The 21,705-nt window shown below is 43.8% G+C and overlaps 1 protein-coding gene across 1 annotated transcript in view; it reads right to left on the bottom strand.

The window, feature by feature from the left end:
* Positions 1–21,705, bottom strand: part of LOC136157194 (uncharacterized) — a 112,119-nt gene that overhangs the window by 28,316 nt on the left and 62,098 nt on the right. The window contains 3 exon segments of the mRNA XM_065919189.1: positions 504–572; positions 9,683–9,845; positions 19,560–19,793. Coding sequence (XP_065775261.1) covers positions 504–572; positions 9,683–9,845; positions 19,560–19,793 — 466 coding nt within the window.

The following is a 21,705-nucleotide window of genomic DNA, read 5'->3' as shown; positions in this document are numbered from 1 at the left end:
GAATTTTGAGACATATATATATATATATATATTTTTTTTTTTTTAATAAATATGCTCATGAGAGTCATGATGTCAGTGGAGTTAAAAGTCTGCAACTAAAGACTTGCCTGGTAGTCCAATAGAAAAGAATCCACATGCTAATGCACAGGACTTGGGTTCTATCCCTGGTTGTGAAGATTCCACTTGCCTTGTGGCAACTAAGAAGATGAACTGCAACTACTGAGCCCAGATGCCTAGAGCCCCTGATCTACAACAAAAGAAACCACCCCAACAAGATTCCACATTCTGCAACCAGAGAGTAGACTCCGGAACTAGAGAATATCCTTCAATAGGGAGGAAGACCAGTGCTGCCAAAACCAAAGAAACAAACAAAATTCCTGGCCAGCATGTCAGGAGAAATCCAGAGAGGGTTGGCAACACCCAATCCACACATGCCCCGCCCACTTTCATGGACTTCCATCATTTTCCCAGAAGCTGTAGAAGAGAGGTGAGGCTGGACCTACCTTCATCCTGGATATGGTGTATATTCACCGGGATGCTGTCCACCAGGATAACCAGGAGGACAAGAAGGGCTGCGGAGAGGCAGAGCCATCTCATCTTGGTGGCCTTGCAGGAGGGCTCCTGAGGATGCTGGGGATGCACTGAGCTTTAGTATCCTGGCTGAGGGGTGGGATCAGGTGATGAGGAGGGGAGTGGGCAAGGGGAGGAGCTGGGTCTGTCCTGTCTATTGCGTAATCTCCCTTCCTAACCATGCCTCCTGCTTCTGTCTGCAGGGCTCAAATATTCAGTAAGCACACTTCTCAGACTTGATGATGCCTTTGGGTCTCATGTAAACACAGATTGTGATCAGACAGATGGAGGGAGCATCCCAGCCCCTAGAGCAGTGCCTGGCATGTGATGGATGATAAGTAAATGGATGAGAGTAGATCAGAAGACAGATAAGTGACTAGCAATGTGTTAGCCCAGGTTCTCCATTTCAGCCTTCTGCATGAGTCATCTCACCTGGACCTCAATGCCCTGACCCCCCTCACCTACCTCAGATGACAGGTGTGACACAGGTCACCTTACTAAAACCATTGCCACAACTTCTCCCATGGATGAACACTTGCACTTTACCAGGCATTTGTCCAGGCAGGAACTTAGCTGGTGAAGGTGACGTCGTCCTGGGCTCTAACCCTGTTTATGCATCAAAAAATGAATAAAGGAAGAGGCTGAGGGGAAGCAGGGAGCTGAACATGTATCCACAGCATGACCCACAGTCGTCCCTCATCTGGTTTCATCAACTAGATAGTTAAAAAGCTAAGACCATGGAATCTGGCCCCATTACTTCGTGGCAAATAGAAGGGTAAAAGGTGTTAAATAGTGACAGGTTTCCCCTAATTAGGCTCTAAAATCACTGTGGTTGGTGACTGCAGGTGTGAAATCAGAAGACTACTTCTTTTTAGCAAAGTTATGACAAACCTAGATAGTGTGTTGAAAAGTAGAGACATCACTTTGCAAAAAAGTTCCATATAGTCAAGTCTATGGTCTCATTGGTCATGTATGCTTGTGAGATCTGGACCAGAAAGAAGGCAGAGTGCCGAAGAATTGATGCTTTGGAACTGTGGTGCTGGAGAACACTCCTGAAGTCCCTTGGACAGCAAAAAGATCAAACTAGTCAACCTTAAGGGAAATGAACCCTGAATACTCATTGGAAGGTCTGATGCTGAAGCTGAAGCTCCAGTATTTCGATCATCTGATGTGAACAGCCAACTCACTGGAAAATTCCCTGATGCTGAAAAAGATTGAGGGCAGAAGGAGAAGAGGTGTCAGGGGAAGAGATGACTGGATGGCATCACCAATGCAATGGATATAAACTTGGGCAAACTCGGGTGATGGTGAGAGACAGGGAGACCTGGCATGCTGCTCTCCATGGAGTTGCAAGGAGTGGGACATGCCTGGGTGTCTGAACAAGAGCAGAATATGGTATTACTATCACTATTATCTTATCTGGCATTCATCAAATGGTTACTCTGCTAACATTTGAACAAAGCATTTAACAAATACATCTCTTTCACTCTCATCACGATCTTTGAGATTGATAAAGAGAAAAGCAACCTCTGAGTTCCAAGACCTGAGCTGGTACCACCAACAGCCCTTCTGTTCTCCTGCTCAACATAAACATTTTACAATGCTTCAACATCAGATGAGACCATACTGGGTTGGTGAAAGTTCTAGACAAAAATAGGATATTGGATAATCATGCTTGAGCACTGAACAAAGGAGCTACATTACACAACACTGATATGATCAAACACTTATCTTGTGTGAGTGTTATTTCTTGGCCAAGTACAGCTCAAACCTCTATCTAGTCTTTCCTTCTTAAAGGTAAGATTAAGATACTCAGAGAACTACTCCACTTAGAGAACTACTCCACTTCCTCAGAGAACTACTCCACTTCCTAAACATCATCCATCCAGACAAAGCCAGCTTTCTGAAACCCTCCCCAAACTCAATTCATAGAAGCCCACATCTTTTAATTTCTGTGGACGAGGGGAAGCAGGGAGCTGAACTTCTACCAACAGTCATCCCTCATCTGGTTTCACCAACAGGAAAGAGCTGTCTGCCTGCGTGTATATCAGGGGGCCTCGGAAGACCACGAATAGCTACCCCGTTCCTCCTGCTCTCTCCCTCAATGGCAATGGGGACATAGGACCTCGGTTTGGGTACCAGCTCTGCATTTTCCTAACTTTGTGCCTGAGGGTTTAAGCCTCTCAGAATTACGTGTCTTCAGGTGTTACCTGAGATCCATGCTGCACACTCATGTGGTTGCCATGGAAGCAATGGATGCAACAGGCATATATTCCTTCTCCTTAGAAGTTAGTCTTTGTAGTAGTAACAATAACAGTAATGAGTAATTACTCTAATTAAAATTTAAATCCTTCATTGTAGCAGGCATTATCCTAGACACATGAGACATAAAATTCATCTAATCCTAAGAAATCTTGAAAGAAAGGGGGAGAAACTGCTGACATATCTGCGTGTTACTGAAGAGGTACCTGAGATAACAAGAAATAAAGTAATTTGCTTAGATCATAGCTTGTTGAGAGAGGATTTGGGCCCAGCGATCTGACTTAGAGTCTATGCACATGCATTCTGCTGCATTGCAAGCTGTAAATTAGAGTGCACACAAGCCACATCCACCATCCCGTTACTCACTTGTGTTTAATACTTGTAGTTACAAACTAGAGCACCGGTGAGAATGGCGGGAGCTCTCAGTACCAAGCTGGCTTAGTACACATGTGCATCAGGAGTGGGTGACTCACAAAAGAAGCCACTGTGAGTGGAGGGTCCCTGTCTCCTGAGACATTCCACATGCATGATTTCATTTAGCCTCATGTCAGTTCTACAATATCTGGGATTCTCATACTACAGTGTCAAGCAGAAAGGAGAGGCTCAGAAAGGTAATGCCACTTGCTCAGGACACACAATCTGCAGATGGTACAACAAGGATTCACGTTCAGAAGGCGCTCTGACCCTGCCTCTCTCTTCCTGCCTCAATGTCTGCATCTGAGACCACAGAGGAGCTGAGACTCTCTCCAAAAGAAACTCCTCTTCTCTCCCCTCCCCTCTCTCATCGGTTTGTCTTTTTCTCCCAGTGTTCTCCTCTCCCGGTCCTCCTTACTCTGGTCAAAATTAGAGGCCCCCAGTTCTGCAAGCCCCCTGAGGGGCCAGTTCTGACTCCACCTCCATGCTCCCTGCTTATGTAAGTGTGGTCTCTAATTAGAAACCTCGCTGACCCCTGCAGGCAGGCCTCTTTAGAGAAATTGCAGGACAGGAACAAACGGTGGATGTATACTGGAGGAAGACAAGCGATGCCAACCCTCTGGGACCCCAGGTCATATCTCTGCTTCTGTTTTTCAGTATCTCCATCTGAATAATGGCAGTCTTCAACTCCATGCTATCTAAGGCCACACCTTCAAATGGATGGAATGCACCTGGGGCAGAGATAAGATTTTAGATATTTCAGATGCTGTGCCATGGGAGAGGTACTTTCACATCCAAGTAATGGGTGATTGCTTCCTTGCTACATGATACAGAGCACCTGACTTTTGAGCCCCATGGTATATTTTTTTTAATTATGTCCAAGATTAAAAGGGAGCATAAACTAGAGGTTGCACGTCTGGCTAGACTATATGTAATATAAGTTCACAGAGGTGATTTTACAGTTTTAGGCATTTATAAGACTTCACAGTGGGAGATTTAATTTATTTTTTTCCCATTTGTTTTTATTAGTTGGAGGCTAATTACTTTACAATATTGTAGTGGTTTTTGCCATACATTGACATGAATCAGCCATGGATTTACATGTGTTTCCCCATCCTGATCCCTCCTCCCACCTCCCTCCCCATCCCATCCTTCTGGGTCTTCCCAGTGCACCAGCCCTGAGCACTTGTCTCATGCATCCAACCTGGGCTGGTGATCTGTTTCACCCTTGATAGTATACATGTTTCAATGCTGTTCTCTCTAAACATACCACCCTCGCCTTCTCCCACAGAGTCCAAAAGTCTATTCTGTACATCTGTGTCTCTTTTTCTGTTTTGCATATAGGGTTATCGTTACCATCTTTATAAATTCCATATATATGTATTAGTATACTGTATTGGTCTTTATCTTTCTGGCTTACTTCACTCTGTATAATGGGCTCCAGTTTCATCCATCTCATTAGAACTGATTCAAATGAATTCTTTTTAATGGCTGAGTAATATTCCATGGTGTATATGTACCACAGCTTCCTTATTCATTCATCTGCTGATGGACATCTAGGTTGCTTCCATGTCCTGGCTATTATAAACAGTGCTGTGATGAACATTGGGGTGCACGTGTCTCTTTCAGATCTGGTTTCCTCGGTGTGTATGTCCAGAAGTGGGATTGCTGGGTCATATGGCAGTTCTATTTCCAGTTTTTTAAGAAATCTCCACAATGGAGAGATCACAACAGACAACACTGAAATACAAAGGATCATAAGAGACGACTACCAGCAGCTCTATGCCAATAAAATGGGAGATTTAATTTTAAAAATTTCTATCAATGCAGGACAAGTAACCCAACTGGCATCACAGTCCTGGTATTTAATAAGGACCGTGGGTCTCAGTGTGAGTGAGCATCAGAATCCCTTAACCATTTGGCCAAACACAGATTTGAGATCTTCATCCCCAGATTTTGGATTCAGTAGCACATGGTAGGACCTGAGTAGCTGCATCAACAAGGTTTCCAAGGCACTGGAGGTGCTGCTCAAGGGACCACACTTTCAAAACCCTGAACTAAGCTAACAAGAGCGGCTCTCTTCTCGGGAGGTGAGCATTCTCTTCAATTTCCATAAGCCCCACCGTTTCATATGGTCCGCCTGCCTCCACCTCACACAACATACTTCCATTCATATTACTCACTTGTCTTGGAGGGCATTTAAAATTGTTACCTGTCATGTGGCCTCAGAGGAAGTGTTGATAAAAAGATAGCTTGCTCTTCTTTAACAATCTTATCAATCAACTATTATTCCTTTTTCAGAGATGAAGATACCGAATTACAGCTACAGAAAAGTAACTTCCTGGAAGACAAACAGCTGAGAATCAGGAGGAAGACATTTGGCTGTTTGTCAAGTGTCACCAGGTATTTCAAAATCACTAACAAACAAACATACGAACACCACCCAAGCAAATCTATTTGGTATTAACACAGATGATGCATCAAAGATTTTAGGCATGACTTCATGAATGTCACATCATATTCGGAAGAATATGAGGTGGTCCCAGTCTCTCTGGCAGCATCCAGGCAGCCACATTCCAAACGCTCTCGAAGTGCTGGTGGGGTGGAGGATGAAGGTGAGGATGCAGTGACGAAGAAGATTACAGCAAGAATCAGAAATTCAGATTTCAGGCTCCACTTTCACTCCAGACTGGAGGAGATTTTCTCCTGCATTGTTTCCATCTGCACTAAAATATTCATGGACTGTATCCTTTGTGCCTGGAGCTGTACAATGTTCTGGGGATAAAGGGAAGACTTGCTCTCATGGTGCTTAGAGCCAACTAATTGAGACAGAAGTAAAGCAAGTACTCCTATGGGAGAGAGGAAAGAGACAGATTTCAGCTGAGAAGGGGCTTAGTTGAGAAGCAAGAGGGAAAGGTTAAATATTGTCACAAGCAGTCAGAGCTTAGCCCTGACTGGGTACTCCTTGGACTTCAGCTTCTCAAGGTAGACCAGTTTCCATGACCTCTGCAAAAGAGAGGAACTTGCAGATTGAATCTCTGAAGCTCCGAACCTGGACCCTGTGTACCTGGATATGACCTAGGCCTTCCTAAAAATGAGCAACAACAGTCCTCTAAGGATCACAATGACCACCAAGAAGGAAGTGAATTTTTGAGGCCAAGGTGGGGGCCTCAGTAGCACTACTGACCTGCTCTGGAGGTAGCTGACTTACTCTTCCCATCTAAGAAAGGGGAGCATGAGAGTAAGCTCAGATTACCATGACAGTGCTTCTAGGGCTAACCTTTTGCCAAGCTGGTCCCCTGGAGGACTTGCTCAGCCCATAAATTCTGAAGACACTGCATCCACTTCTCCTGGGAGGTAGCAAAGAGAATAGTCACTGTGGGCGTTTGTGAGGAGTGTGTACCTCCTGAGCTCCAGCTTTTTCCCTAGCCCTTGCCCTCTCCCCATGCCCTGCCTGCTACCTTACTCAGGGTAGAATATCACCTTCCGGGGTGTTAACACAGCCCGGCCCCCATTGTAGTCTTTGATTTTAACAGTTTAGCTACCATATACAAAGGTCTCCTAGAACCTGGACTTGGCAATGTAGAAGTGTCTGCTTATTTTGGCTTCGTAGGGACAGACAGACGTCAAGCCACAGGGCTATAGGGATGGGGGATCTCCATGAAATAGGACAATGTTCATTATAGCTGGGTCTAAAAGGCAAACAACAGAAAATATCAGTTTGTTTACACTGAGAGTGTTAGGGGTGCAGGGGTGTGAAAACCCAGAGGGATGGATTGAGGAGGGAGGTGGGAGGGGGTTCAGGATGGGGGGGACACATGTAAACTCATGGCTGATTCTTTTAAATGTATGGCAAAAGTCACCACAATATTGTAAAGTTAATTAGCTTCCAATTCAAATAAATTAATTTTTAAAATTAAAGAAAATACCAGTTTGCTTGCAATAGAGAGTGGTAGGGGTGCAGGGGTGTGAATGTGAAAAGGCCCTTTCATATCCTGCTTTGTAGGGCATTATTACTAATGTTGTTAGGATTCAGATCAATGGGATAATATTGTAAATATTTACATATCATTACTGAATATTTATATATGAATTGGCATGTTGCCAATGATTAGCTGCAGATAGAACAAGAATAAAGGATACATATTAAGGATATTCTCCATATGTTGATCAAGACTGGAGCTAGACAATGGTCCAGGAGTTTATAACCATTCATGAGTTTACTGGTCACTCTCCACACTACAGTCACAAGCACCCTATTTCAAAGTGAATCATATTCCATGGCTCCAATGACCAGTCCCTCAGTGACCCCCTAGCGTTCTAAGAGTCAAATTCTGGTTCTTTAAATTCTACAAGCCTCCTCATGACTTGTCCCCAGACCCTCTCTGTCTCATCTCCTCCACTCCCCTTCCCCTCAACCCTCTCAGCCTCAGCCACTCTGGTCCTGGCTGCTGCTCAAACTTTCAGGCACTTTTTTGGAAGGAGCTGATCAAAACCTCCTTATCACAGAGCATTTCTCTGATGCTTGCCATCCACCTTTACCCCCATCACTCTCTTTCTTCACAACACTCATCATAACCTGGCATAGGATTTTCCCCATTCTTTATTGTGTGTTTCCCTCCATTATTGTGTGTATGTTATTTTCCTATATTTTGTTTATAGTTGTTTCCTTACTCAAAAAAACTATGCTCTCAGAATCAAAAAGATACATTTTGATAAGTATTTCTCAAGTAAATGACTCTCTTTTTTGGACTCATGCCAAGTGTATCATCATTGAAGAGAGTGGATAAAGTAAAAATCCTATTAGTCTCTATGATAATGAGGCCTATATATATAAATATGAGTGCAACTGTAATGTATATCATTATAGAAAATTAAAATATACTCTGATAGAAGAGCAAGGGGAAGGGCATTGAGTCTTGATTAATATCATATCAGCCTGGGGAAAGCAATTTTGGCCCCAGGAGTAAACTCAACAAAGAATTGTATTTCTTGCTCTGCCTGCAGTTGCCTCTGAAGAGAAGATCCTCAGCTGTCCTACAAGTCTCTGGCTAATTTCATCACAGGGATATGATCATTAGAGAAAAACAGGTAGGTCGACAAATCTTTCAGATGAAAATTTTTGCTGGAAAATGGACACAACTGACAACAAAGGTGTAAATTCTTTGTACTCATGACTGGTATTCCTTTTAAAAATCTGTAAAAACATGATGATACTGCTCTCATGAAAAAGTTGCAGATGGGAATATTCTAGGACACACAGCATGTAGGTAGTAGGATGAGAACAAGACACAATCTGCAAAATCCATTTAATCAAGTCCCTGATTCTGTTGGGAATCCTGAAAATGCAGAGAACTACTGAGGGGTTCTAAACACTCTGTTTAACATATAGTCCCCTTACCCTGGATCTCACCCAAGACACAAATGGAAGAAAACAATGAGTCTGGGTTTTGTCCCTGACAACAAACATGTGGGGTCTCTGCCAAAAGCATCCAGTTCCCCTACATCCACTGGGCACCCAGCAGTCTATTCACTTTTGACACTAAATCCGCAGAGGTGACCCAGACCCCACATGGTGAGAGCTCCATCCTTGAGGACAGCCCACACTTCCAAGTGTTGATCACGAGCCTTGGGGTCACTTACAACCGTGACCAACTGACTGTTAATTCAGATATTGTTTGACCCAACTCCCATGCTGAACGAGTTATCAGGATCACTCACAGAAATGGGGACCCTTTACTTATGGTCCCCTCTCAAATAAACTCCCCACTGAATAAAATAAAACTCCAAGACAACAAAAGGGAGGAGAAGCATAAGGCAAAGAGGGAGAAGGAAATTCTGAGTGTCCATGCCATCTCAGGACACTCCTCCCTTAAACCATTTATGTTATCACCCCTCTGAAAGTCTCTGAATGCAGTCTTAGAGGGTTTTAATTGACAGTTTGAAGTGATCAGTTTGACTGAATCTTTGGCCATTCTTGGTGGAACTCAGTATCCATTCTCTCTTCCCCAGAGAGACTGGGGATTGAAAATACTAACCTTCTAATCATATGATGGCATATTCTGGAGTCCAGGTGTACGCAGATACTATCTAAGGTCTCATCCTTCACAGATTTCAGTACTTAGAGAAAGACAATAAATTCCAAGAGTTTCTGGATTCCTGGGGCATGAACCAGGACAAGGATCAAATATGGATATTTTAAGTATCCTAAATGACATTTAGGGACAAGGTAGAGACTAGGAATAGACAGTCTCAGAGATGAAATTCATGATTTTGTAAAATGAGGTGGGATAATTTTATTAAAAGCAGAACACATATTGATACTTTCTGAGAGTCAAGAAATATACTGGAGTTCAACTGCTCACTTCGAGAAGAAATCCAGAGAGGGCTGGCAGCATCCTCCACACCCCTCTTCCCACCCCTTCCATGCACTCACCACCTTTCCCTCCTGTCTGTAGGGGAGAATTGAGCTGGGATGTACCCCGGAACTGGTTGCTGGTTTCATCCCCCAGAATGCTGGCCAGAACGGTGTCCAGGAAAATGAGCAGGGCTGCAGAGAAGCACAGTCTTCTCATGTTTGTGACCTTGCAGAAGGGCATCTATGGAAAGACAGGTGTTCACAGATCTGTTTACACCCCAGCAGATGGGCAAGAACAGGTGAGAAGGAGGGGAGTGAGGAAATAGCGGATTTGGGGCCAGTCACGTACAATGTGTAATCTCCCTGCCTTCCATTGTCCTGCTTCTCCCTATGCTTGTGTGTCTGCTGAGTCGCTTCATATTGTCTGACTCTGACACCCCATGGACTCCAGCTCGCCAGGTTCCTCTGTCCTGCTTGTGTCTGCTCAGGGCAAATGAACAGTGACTTCAGTCTTCAAACTTGACTCTGTCTGTGGTCTCGTGAAAACATAGAATGTGATTCTACGGGTGGAAATTTGTCCAATATGGTCCTCAAGAAGCATCCCAGCACCTCGAGCACTGCATGGCATGTGACAGATGGCCTGTGGGTGGATGAGAGCAGATCAAAGGACTGCTAGGTGATCAGCAGTGTGTTAGGCCAGGTCCTCCTTTACAGCCTCATGCAGCTGTCTTCATATCTGCATGTCAGTGCCCTCACATTAACCCCATTTATTTCAGAGGACCGGTATGACACAGGTGAGTTTCCTGCAACCATTGTGGTAGCACCTCTACTGGAACACAGAAGCTAGTTACTTGGAACTGGTCCAAAGAGATGTTCAGCCAGGGAAAAGCATCTCTAACAGGGCCACAAACCCTGACATTCTGGATAGAAATAAAGTAAAGGGCATGGCCAGAATAGAAATAGAAGAATAATATGTCTCCAGAGCATGACACCAACTGCCCCTTGCCTGGTTTCACATAACAGGAGAGCTATGTGCCAGAGTGGACCTCAGAGACTAGAGTAGATCTCCGGGTCTTGGAAGACTGCCTACCACCAATCTACCTCAACCACAACTCAGGACTCTACACTGTAGTTTTTGGAACCGAGGAACCCTGGCCCTGACATTGGTCCAGGCAGGAGCTTAGCTGGTGAAGGTGATGTCATCCTGGGCTATAACTCTGTTTATGCATCAAAAAGCAAGTAAGGGGAAGGAGCAGAGGGGAAGAAGGGAGCTGAACCTGCATCCACAGCATGAACATTCATCTCTCATCTGGTTTCAGCAACAGGAGAGCTGTCTGCCCAAGTGGACATCAGGGGACCTTGGAAAAACACTGGGAGCCACCCCATACCTCTTGTTCTCTCTGTCACTGACGATGGGGCCATAGGATCTTGGTTTGGGTACCAGCTCTGCATTTTTCTAACTTTGTGCCTGAGGATTTAAAATCTCAGAACCTTGTGTCTTCAGGTGGCACATGAGACGGGTGATGCCCACATGATGTGGTTGCTGTGGAAGCAAGGGATCCAACAGGCATTCCTTCTCCCTAGAAGGCAAAGTCCTTTGTAGTAGCATCACTCTAGGTAAAACTTAAATTTTTCATTGTAGCAGGACTTATCCTAGACACATGAAACATATAGTTCATCCAACCCTAAAAATCCTTAAAGAGTGGGGGAAACTGTTGACATATCCTCGTGTGGCTCTCAGGAGGGGAGCATTCTCTTCAATTTCCATAAGCCCCACCATTTTGTATGGTCCTCCTGCCTCCACTTCACACAAAATACTTCCATTCACATTACTCACTTGTCCTGGAGGGCATTTAAAATTGTAACCTGTCACGCGGGCTCTCAGGAAGTGTTGATAAAAAGATAGCTTGCTTCACTCTGTATAATTAGCCTCCAACTAATAAAAATAAATGGAAAAAAAATAAACATAGCTGTTTGCTTCATAAAAAAAAAAGAAGATAGCTTGGTCTTCCTTAATCTTAGCAATCAACTATCATTATTCCTGTATTAGAGATGAAGATACCAAAGTACAGCTACAGAAAAGTGACTTGCTGCAAGACAAACAGCTGAAAATCAGGAGGAAGACACTTGCCTGTTTTTCAAGTATTCCAAGATATTTCAATTTCACTAACACACAAACAAACAACCACCACCCAGGCAAATCTTCTTGATACTAACACAGATGATGCATCAAAGATTTTGGATGTGATTTCATGACTGGCAATCACATTTACAAGGAAATGAGGTGGTCCCAGCCTCTGTGGCAGCATCCAGGCTACCACGTTCCCAAGGCTCTCAAGGTGCTGGTGGGGTGGAGGATGAAGGTGAGGATGTAGTGATGGAGAAGATTACAGTAAGAGTCAGGAATTCACATCCCAGGCTCTACTTTCACTGCAGTCATGAGGAGCTTTTCCCCCCGCATTGTTTCCATCCTAACTTCAATATTCATGGACTGTATCCTATGTGCATGGAACTGTGCAAAGTTCTAGGGATAAAGAGAAGACTTTCTCTCATGGTGCTTAGAGTCAACTGGATGAGACAGGAGTAAAGCAAGTAGTCCTATGGGAGAGAGGAAAGAGGTAGATTTCTGCTGAGGAAGGTAGTGTTGAGAAGCAAGAGGGAAAGGTTGAACATTCTCACAAGCAGCCAGAGTTCAGCCATGACTGGGTGCTCCTTAGACTTCAGCATCTCAGGGGAGCCCAGTTCCCACGGCCTTTGCAAAAGTAGAGGAATTTGCTGATTGGATCTCTGAAGCCCCAGAGCTGGACACTGTGTACCTGGTCAGTACCTAGGCCATCCTAAAAATTAGCAACAACAGTCCTCCCAAGATCACAGTGGCCTCCAGAAATAAGTGAATTTCTGAAGCCGATGTGGGGGACCCAGTAGCACTACCAACCTGTTCTGTGGCCTGGCTGAATTACTCTTCCCCATCTAAGAAAGGGGAGCATGAGAGTAAGCTCAGATTATCAGGATGGTGCTTCTAGGACTGACTTTTTGCCAAGCTGACCCCTGGAGGACATGCTCAGCCCATGATTTCTAAGGATACTGCAGCCCTTTCTCCCAGGAATCAGTGAGGAAAATAGTCACTGTGGGTGGTCTAGAGAAGTGTGTACCCTCCTGAGTCCACTTCTTTCCCCAGCCCTTCCCCTATCCCATACTCTGCCTGCTGTCTTACCCAGGATAGGATAGCACCAGCAGGAGTCGTAACACAGCAAGGCCACCACTGTAGTCTTTGTTCTTAATATTTTAGCTACCATATGCAAAAATCTGCCAGAAACTGAATGTGGCATTGTAGCTGTGTCTGCTTAGTTTGGCCTTGCAGGGACCCATGAATGGAGGCTCCAGACAGGCGTCAGGCCACAAGGCTGTAGGGATGGGAGGATCTCAGTGAAATAGGAAGATGGTCATCACAGCTGGGTCTAAAAGGCAAAATACAGAAAATACCAGTTTGTCTGCAATAGAGAGTGATGTGAGTGTGAGTGTGAAAAGGCCATTTCATACCCTGCTTTGTGTGACATTATTACTAATATTGTTAGACTTCAGATCGACTGGGTAATATTGTAAATAATCACATATCATTACTGACATGTATACATGAATTAGCATTTTTCTACTGGTTAGCTATAAATAGAACAAGAAAAAAAGGTATCTTAAGAATATTCTCCATATAATACTCTGATCTGTAGATGTATATAGTTGTAAGATTTCAGTATAAAAAAGAGACTGAGAAGGAATCATGATTTAATGGAGGAATGAATGGAAGAAAACCCCCCACTGTGTTCACTTTGTTTACATTATGGGCACTGGGATTAAGGAATATTCTAGGAATACTGATACTCTGATTTATGTAAGAGGTATTAATTTGATCTTCTAACTGGTTCTGTAACTGAGCACCAAAAACTACTGGATTTCCATAGAGGTGACAGCACCAAGGGAGTCTTTTACGATGTGAGAGAGGTCATCAGCAAAGCCTCAATCTAACCTTGGAAAGGAGGTTTTTGCCTGGGTAACTAACACCTGATTTGGTGGTTGATTTGTTTTTATTTTTATATATTTTTTAATTCAAGGAAAATTGCTTTACAGAATTTTGTTGCTTTCTGTCAAACATCAACATGAATCAGCCATAGATATAGATTTTAATTCCAGCTTCTGCTTTTCCTTCCCCCAAAACTCAAAGGGAGGCAAGGGTTAGAAGGGTGACTACATCACAAATGGCTGAAGATTTAATGAATCCTGATTTGTGATGAAGCCGCCACAGAAATCTCAACAGAGCAAGTGATTCATGTTATTCTAATGTACCGAGTTCAATCCAGGCAACAATATGGATATACACTTCATCATGACTCACCTGGAAAATGCAGCAGCCCACCCAGGGGCCTCTGTCTCTGCCCTTCACCCCCTAGAGGCCACTCTCCATGCTATAATCACAAGGATTCTGTTTCAAAAAAAACAAAGTGAATCCTATCCCATGGCTCCCATGACCCATCCCTCAGTGACCCCCTAGCTTTCTGAGAGTCAAATTCTGACTCTTACAGTTCTATACCTGTCTTCATGACTTGTCCCCAGGTCCTCTCTGTCTCATCCCTTCCACTCCCCTGCCCCTCAACCCTCTCAGCCTCAGCCACTCTGGTCATGGGTGCTGCTCTAACATTCAGACACTTTTTTGGAAGCATCTGCTCAAAACCTCCTTATCACAGAGCATTTCCCTGACCCTTGCCAGCCTCCTTTATCCCCATCTCTCTCTTTCTTCACAACGCTCATCATAACCTGGCATAGGATTCTCCCCAACTTTATTGTGTGTTCCCCTCCTTTATTGTGTGTATATTATTTTACTATATTTTGTTTATAGCTGTTTCCTACTTAAAGACTATGCTCTCAGAATCAAAAAGATGCATTTTGATAAGTATTTCTCTAGTAAATGACTCTCCTGGTTCAGACTCATGCCAAGTGCACCATCATTGAAGAGAGTGGATAGAGTAAAATTCCTACTAGTCTCTATGATGATGAGGCCTGTCTATATAATTATGCGTGTAACTGTCATCTGTATCATTATAGGAAAATAAAATGTAGTCTGATAGGGGCACAAGGGGAAGGGCATTGATTCTTGACTAAGGTCGTACCAGCCTGGAGAAAGCAATTCTGGCCCCAAGAGCAAACTCAACAACATACTGCATTTCTTGCTCTGCCAGCCATTGCCTCTGAAGAGAAGACCCTCAGCTGTCACTCAACCCGGTAATTTCATCACTGGGATATAATCATTATTTGATGCATATGTTTTTTCAGATATGTCATGAAGATGTGTAGGTAGGTTGACAAGTCTTTCAGATGAAAATTTTTGGTGGAAAATGGACACTGCTGACCACAAAGGCATAACTAATAATCCTTTCAAAAATCTCTGGAAACTTGCTGCCCCTGCTCTCATGAAAAAGTTGCAGATTGGACTATCCCAGGACAAACAGCATCTAGGTGGTAGGATGAGGAAAAGATACAATCTGTCACAACCCATTTAATCAAGTTCTTGTTTCTGTCAGGAAATCTAAAAAGGCAGAGAACTACTGAGGGGTTCTATTTGCTCTGTTCAACATATTATAGTCCCCTGTCCCTGAATCTTACCCCAGACACAAATGGAAGAAAACAGTGAGTCTGGGTTTTGTCCCTGACAACAAACATGTAGGGTCTCTGCCAACAGCAACCTATTCCCTCACACACACTGGGCATACAGGAGTCAATTCACTTTTGACACTAAATCCGCAGAGGTAACCCAGACCCCAATGGTGATGACTCCATCCTTGAGGTTGGTCCACATTTCAAGTGTTTATCACAATCTTGGGGTCACTTACACGTGTGATCAACTGACTGTTAATTCAGATATTCTTTGACTGAACTCCCATGTTGAACAAGTTATCAAAATTGCTCACAGAAATTGGGACCCTTTACTTATCAGTTCAGTTCAATCACTCAGTCATGTTCAACTCTGCGATACCATGAACAGGAGCACACCAGGCCTCCCTGTCCATCACCAACATCCAGAGTCCACCCAAACCCATGTCCATTGAGTCAGTGATGCCATCAAACCATCTCATCCTCTGTCATCCCCTCTCCTCCAGCCCTCAATCTTTCCCAGCATCAGGGTCTTTTCCAATGAGTCAGCTCTTCGCATCAGGTGGCCAAAGTATTGGAATTTCAGCTTCAACATCAGTCCTACCAATGAACACCCAGGATTGATCTCCTTTAGGATGGACTGGTTGGATCTCCTTGCAGTCCAAGGGACTCTCAGGAGTCTTCTCCAACACAATGGTTCAAAAGCATCAATTCTTCTGAGCTCAGATTTCTTTATAGTCCAACTCTCACATCCATACATGACCGCTGGAAAAACCATAGCCGTGATTATATGGAACTTTGTTGACAAAGGAATGTCTCTGCTTTTTAATATGCTGTCTAATTTGGTCATAACTTACCTTCCAAGGAGTAAGTGTCTTTTAATTTCATGGCTGCAATCACCATCTGCAGTGATTTTGGAGCCCCCCAAAATAAAGTCTGACACTGTTTCCACTGTTTCCCCATCTATTTGCCATGAAGTGATGGGACCAGATGCCATGATCTTAGTTTTCTGAACGTTGAGCTTTAAGCCAACTTTTTCACTCTCCTCTTTCACTTTCATCAAGAGGGTTTTTAGTTCCTCTTCACTTTTTGCCATAAGGGTGGTTTTGTCTGCATATCTGAGGTTATTGATATTTCTCCCGGCAATCTTGATTCCAGCTTGTGCTTCTTCCAGCCCAACGTTTCTCATGATGTACTCTGCATATAAGTTAAATAAGCAGGGTGACAATATACAGCCATAATGTACTCCTTTTCCTATTAGGAACCAGTCTGTCGTTCCATGTCCAGTTCTAACTGTTGCTTCCTGACCTGCATACAGATGTCTCAAGAGGCAGGTCAGGTGGTCTGGTATTCCCATCTCTTTCAGAATTTTTCACAATTTATTGTGATCCACACAGTCAAAGGCTTTGGCATAGTCAATAAAGCAGAAATATATGTCTTTCAGGAACTTTCTTGCTTTTTCAATGATCCAGAGGATGTTAGCAATTTGATCTCTGGTTCCTCTGCCTTTTCTAAAAATCAGCTTGAACATCTGGAAGTTCACGGTTCATGTATTGCTGAACCTGGCTTGGAGAATTTTAAGCAATACTTTACTAGCGTGTGAGATGAGTGCAATTGTGTAGTAGTTTGAGCATTCTTTGGCATTGCCTTTTTGGGGATTGGAATGAAAAGTGACTTTTTCCAGTCCTGTGGCCACTGCTGAATTTTCCCAATTTGCTGGCATATTGAGTGCAGCACTTTCACAGCATCATCTTTCAGGATTTGAAATAGTTCAACGGGAATTCCACCACCTCCACTAGCTTTGTTTGTAGTGATGCTTCCTAAGGCCCACTTGACTTCACACTCCAGGATGTTTGGCTCACGATGGATCACACCATCATGATTATCTGGGTCATGAAGATATTTTTTGTACTGTTCTTCTGTGTATTCTTGTCAACTCTTCTTAATATCTTCTGCTTCTGTTAGGTCCCTACTATTTCTGTCCTTTATTGAGCCCATCTTTGCATGAATGTTCCCTTGGTATCTTTAATTTTCTTGAAGAGACCTGTAGTCTTTCTCATTCTATTGTTTTCCACTATTTCTTTGCATTGATCACTGAGGAAGGCTTTCTTATCTCTCCTTGCTATTCTTTGGAACTCTGCATCCAAATGGGTATATCTTTCCTTTTCGCTTTTGCTTTTTGCTTCCCTTCTTTTCACAGCTATTTGTAAGTCCTCCTCAGACAGCCATTTTGCTTTTTTGCATTTCTTTTTCTTGGGGATGGTCTTGATTCCTGTCTCCTGTACAATGTCACAAACCTCCATCCATAGTTCATCAGGCACTCTGTCTATCAGATCTAGTCCCATAAATCTATTTCTCACTTTCACTGTGTAGTCATAGGGGATTTTATTTAGGTCATACCTGAATGGTCCAGTGGTTTTCTCCACATTCTTCAATTTCAGTCAGAATTTGGCAATAAGGAGTTCATGATCTGAGCCACAGTCAGCTCCCGGTCTTGTTTTTGCTGACTGTATAGAGCTTCTCCGTCTTTGGCTGCAAAGAATATAATCAGTCTGATTTCAGTGTCGACCATCTGGTGATGTCCATGTGTAGAGTCTTCTCTTGTGTTGTTGGAAGAGAGTGTTTGCTATGACCAGTGCGTTCTCTTGGCAGAACACTATTAGCCTTTGCCCTGCTTCATTCTGTACTCCAAGGCCAAATTTGTCTGTTACCCCAGGTGTTTCTTGACTTCCTACTTTTGCATTCCAGTCCCCTATAATAAAAAGGACATTTTTGGGGGATGTTAGTTCTAGAAGGTCTTGTAGGTCTTCATAGAACTGTTCAACTTCAGCTTCTTTAGTGTTACTGGTCAGGATATAGACTTGAATTACCGTGATATTGAATGGTTTCCCTTGGAAACGAACAGAGATCATTCTGTTGTTTTTGAGACTGCATCCAAGAACTGCATTTCGGACTCTTTTGTTGACCATGATGGCTACTCCATTTCTTCTCAGGGATTCCTGCCCACAGTAGTAGATATAATGGTCATCTGAGTTAAATTCACCCATTCCAGTCCATCTTAGTTCACGGATTCCTAGAATGTCGATGTTCACTTTTATCATCTCCTGTTTGACCACTTCCAATTTGCCTTGCTTCATGGACCTAACATTCCAGGTTCCTATGCAATATTGCTCTTTACAGTATTGAACCTTGCTTCTATCACCAGTCCCATCCACAACTGGGTGTTGTTTTTGTTTTGGCTACATCCTTTCATTTTTTCTGGAGTTATTTCTCCACTGATGTCCAGTAGCATACTGGGCACCTACCGACCTGGGGAGTTCATTTTTCAGTGTCCTATCTTTTTGCCTTTTCATATTGTTCATGGGGTTCTCAAGGCAAGAATACTGAAGTGGTTTGCTATTCCCTTCTCTGGTGGACCACATTCTCTCAGACCTCTCCACCATGACCCATCCATCTTGGGTGGCCCCACAGAGCATGGCTTAGTTTCACTGAATTAGACAAGGCTGTGGTTCATGTGATCAGATTGGCTAAGTTGTCTGTGACTGTGGTTTCAGTCTATCTGCCCTCTGATGCCCTCTCTCAGTGCCTACCATCTTACTTGGTTTTCTCTTACCTTGGATTTGGAGTATCTCTTCACGGCTGCTCCAGCAAAGCGCAGCCACTGCTCCTTACCTTGGATGTGGGGTAGTTCCTCCCAACTTTTAATTATGGTCCCCTATTATAAAATATAAAACTCCTAGACAGCGAAAGGGAGGAGAAGCATAAGGAAAGAGATAGTAGGAAATGCCAACCCTCCACACCATCTCAGCACAATCCACCCTTACAAAACCTTGATGATGGTACCCCTTTGAAATTCTCTGAATGTAGTGTTCATGAATATTAATCGACAGTTTGAAGTGGTCAGTTTGACTGAATCTTTGGCCATTCTTGGTGGAACTCAGTATCCATTCTCTCTTCCCCAGAGAGACTGGGGATTGAAAATTCTAACCTTCTAATCATATGATGGCATATTCTGGAGTCCAGGTGTACGCAGATACTATCTAAGGTCTCATCCTTCACAGATTTCAGTACTTAGAGAAAGACAATAAATTCCAAGAGTTTCTGGATTCCTGGGGCATGAACCAGGACAAGGATCAAATATGGATATTTTAAGTATCCTAAATGACATTTAGGGACAAGGTAGAGACTAGGAATAGACAGTCTCAGAGATGAAATTCATGATTTTGTAAAATGAGGTGGGATAATTTTATTAAAAGCAGAACACATATTGATACTTTCTGAGAGTCAAGAAATGTGCTGGAGTTCAACTGCTCACTTCCCAGAAGAAATCCAGAGAGGGCAGCAGCATCCTCCACACCCCTCTTCCCACCCCTTCCATGCACTCACCACATTTCCCTCCAGTCTGTAGACGAGAGGTGAGCTGGGATGTACCCCGGAGCTGGTTGCTGGTTTCATCCCCCAGAATGCTGGCCAGAATGGTGTCCAGGAAAATGAGCAGGGCTGCAAAGAAGCAGAGTCTGCTCATGTTTGCGGTCTTGCAGAAGGGCATCTATGGAAAAACGAATATTCACAGAACTGCTTACACCCCAGCAGATGGGTAAGAACAGGCCGGAAGAAGGGGAGTGAGGAAATAGAGGATTTGGGGTCAGTCACGTGCAATGTGTAATCTCCCTGCCTTCCACTGTCCTGCTTCTCCCTGTGTTTTTGTGTCTGCTGAGTCACTTCATATTGTCTGACTCTTTGACACCCCATAGAATGCAACTCACCAGGCTCCTCTGTCCTGCTTGTGTCTGCTCAGGGCAAATGAACAGTGACTTCAGTCTTCAAACTTGACTCTGTCTGTGGTCTCATGAAAACATAGAATGTGATTCTAGGGGTGGAATTTTGTCCAATATGGTCCTCAAGAAGCATCCCAGCAGCTACAGCACTGCATGGCATGTGACAGATGGCCTGTGGGTGGACAAGAGCAGATCAAAGGACTGCTAGGTGATCAACAGTGTGTTAGGCCAGGTCCTCCTTCACAGCCTCATGCAGCTGTCTTCATATCTACATGTCAGTGCTCTCACATTAACCCCATTTATTTCAGAGGACCGGTATGACACAGGTGAGTTTCCTGCAACCATTGTGACAGCATCTCTAATGGAACACAGAAGCTAGTTACTTGGAACTGGTCTAAAGAGATGTTGAGCCAGGGAAAAGAATCTCCATTGGGGCACAAACCCTGATATTCTGGGTAGAAATTAAGTAAAGGGAGTGGGCAGAATGGAAATAAAGACATAAACATGTCTCCAGAGCATGAACACCCACTAACCCTAACCCTAACCCTTGGTTTCACAAAACAGGAGAGCTGCCTGCCAGAGTGGGCCTCAGGGGCTAGAGTGGATCTCAGGGACCTTGGAAGATTACCTACCACCAATCTACCAAACCACAGCTCAGGACTCCACACTAGTGGTTTTTGTACCAAGGGGCCCTGGCCCTGACATTCGTCCAAGAAGGAACTTAGCTGATGAAGGTGATGTCGTTCTGGGCTATAACTCTGTTTATGCATCAAAAAGCAAGTAAGGGGAAGGAGCAGAGGGAAAGAAGGGAGATAAACCTGCATCCACAGCAAGACCAACAGTCATCTCTCATCTGGTTTCAGCAAAAGGAGAGCTGTCTGCCTGGGTGGACATCAGGGGACTTTGGAAGAACACTGGTAGCCTCCCCGTTCCTCCTGCTCTCTCCCTCACTGGTGACGGGGCCACAGGACCTCGGTTTGGGTACCAGCTCTGCATTTTTCTAACTTTGTGCCTGAGGATTTAAAATCTCAGAACCCTGTGCCTTCAGGTGGCACATGAGACGGGTGATGCCCACATGATGTGGTTGCTGTGGAAGCAAGGGATCCAACAGGCATTCCTTCTCCCTAGAAGGCAAAGTCCTTTGTAGTAGCATTACTCTAGGTAAAACTTAAACTTTTCACTGTAGCAGGCATTATCCTAGACACATGAAACATATAATTCATCTAATCCTAAAAGCCCTTAAAGAAAGGGAACAAATGAGTGACATATCCTCGTAGGGCTCTCTTCTCAGGAGGGGAGCATTCTCTCAAACTTCCACAAGTCCCACCATTTCGCATGGTCCGCCTGCCTCCGCCTCACACAAAATACTTCCATTCACATTACTCACTTGTCCTGGAGGGCATTTAAAATTGTGACCTGTCATGTGGGCTCTCAGGAAGTGTTGATAAAAAGATAGCTTGGTCTTCCTTAACAATCTTATCAATCAACTCTCATTATCCCTGTATTAGAGATGAAGATACCAAAGTACAGCTACAGAAAAGTGACTTGCTGCAAGACAAACAGCTGAAAATCAGGAGGAAGACACTTGCCTTTTTTTCAAGTATTCCGAGATATTTCAATTTCACTAACACACAAACAAGCAACCACCACCCAGGCGAATCTTCTTGATACAAACACAGATGA

This window comes from Muntiacus reevesi, chromosome 2 (genome assembly GCF_963930625.1).
Source record: "Muntiacus reevesi chromosome 2, mMunRee1.1, whole genome shotgun sequence".
Lineage (NCBI taxonomy): Eukaryota > Metazoa > Chordata > Mammalia > Artiodactyla > Cervidae > Muntiacus > Muntiacus reevesi.
Note: the sequence above shows the minus strand (reverse complement) of the source record. Positions and strands in the feature narration are given on the sequence as shown.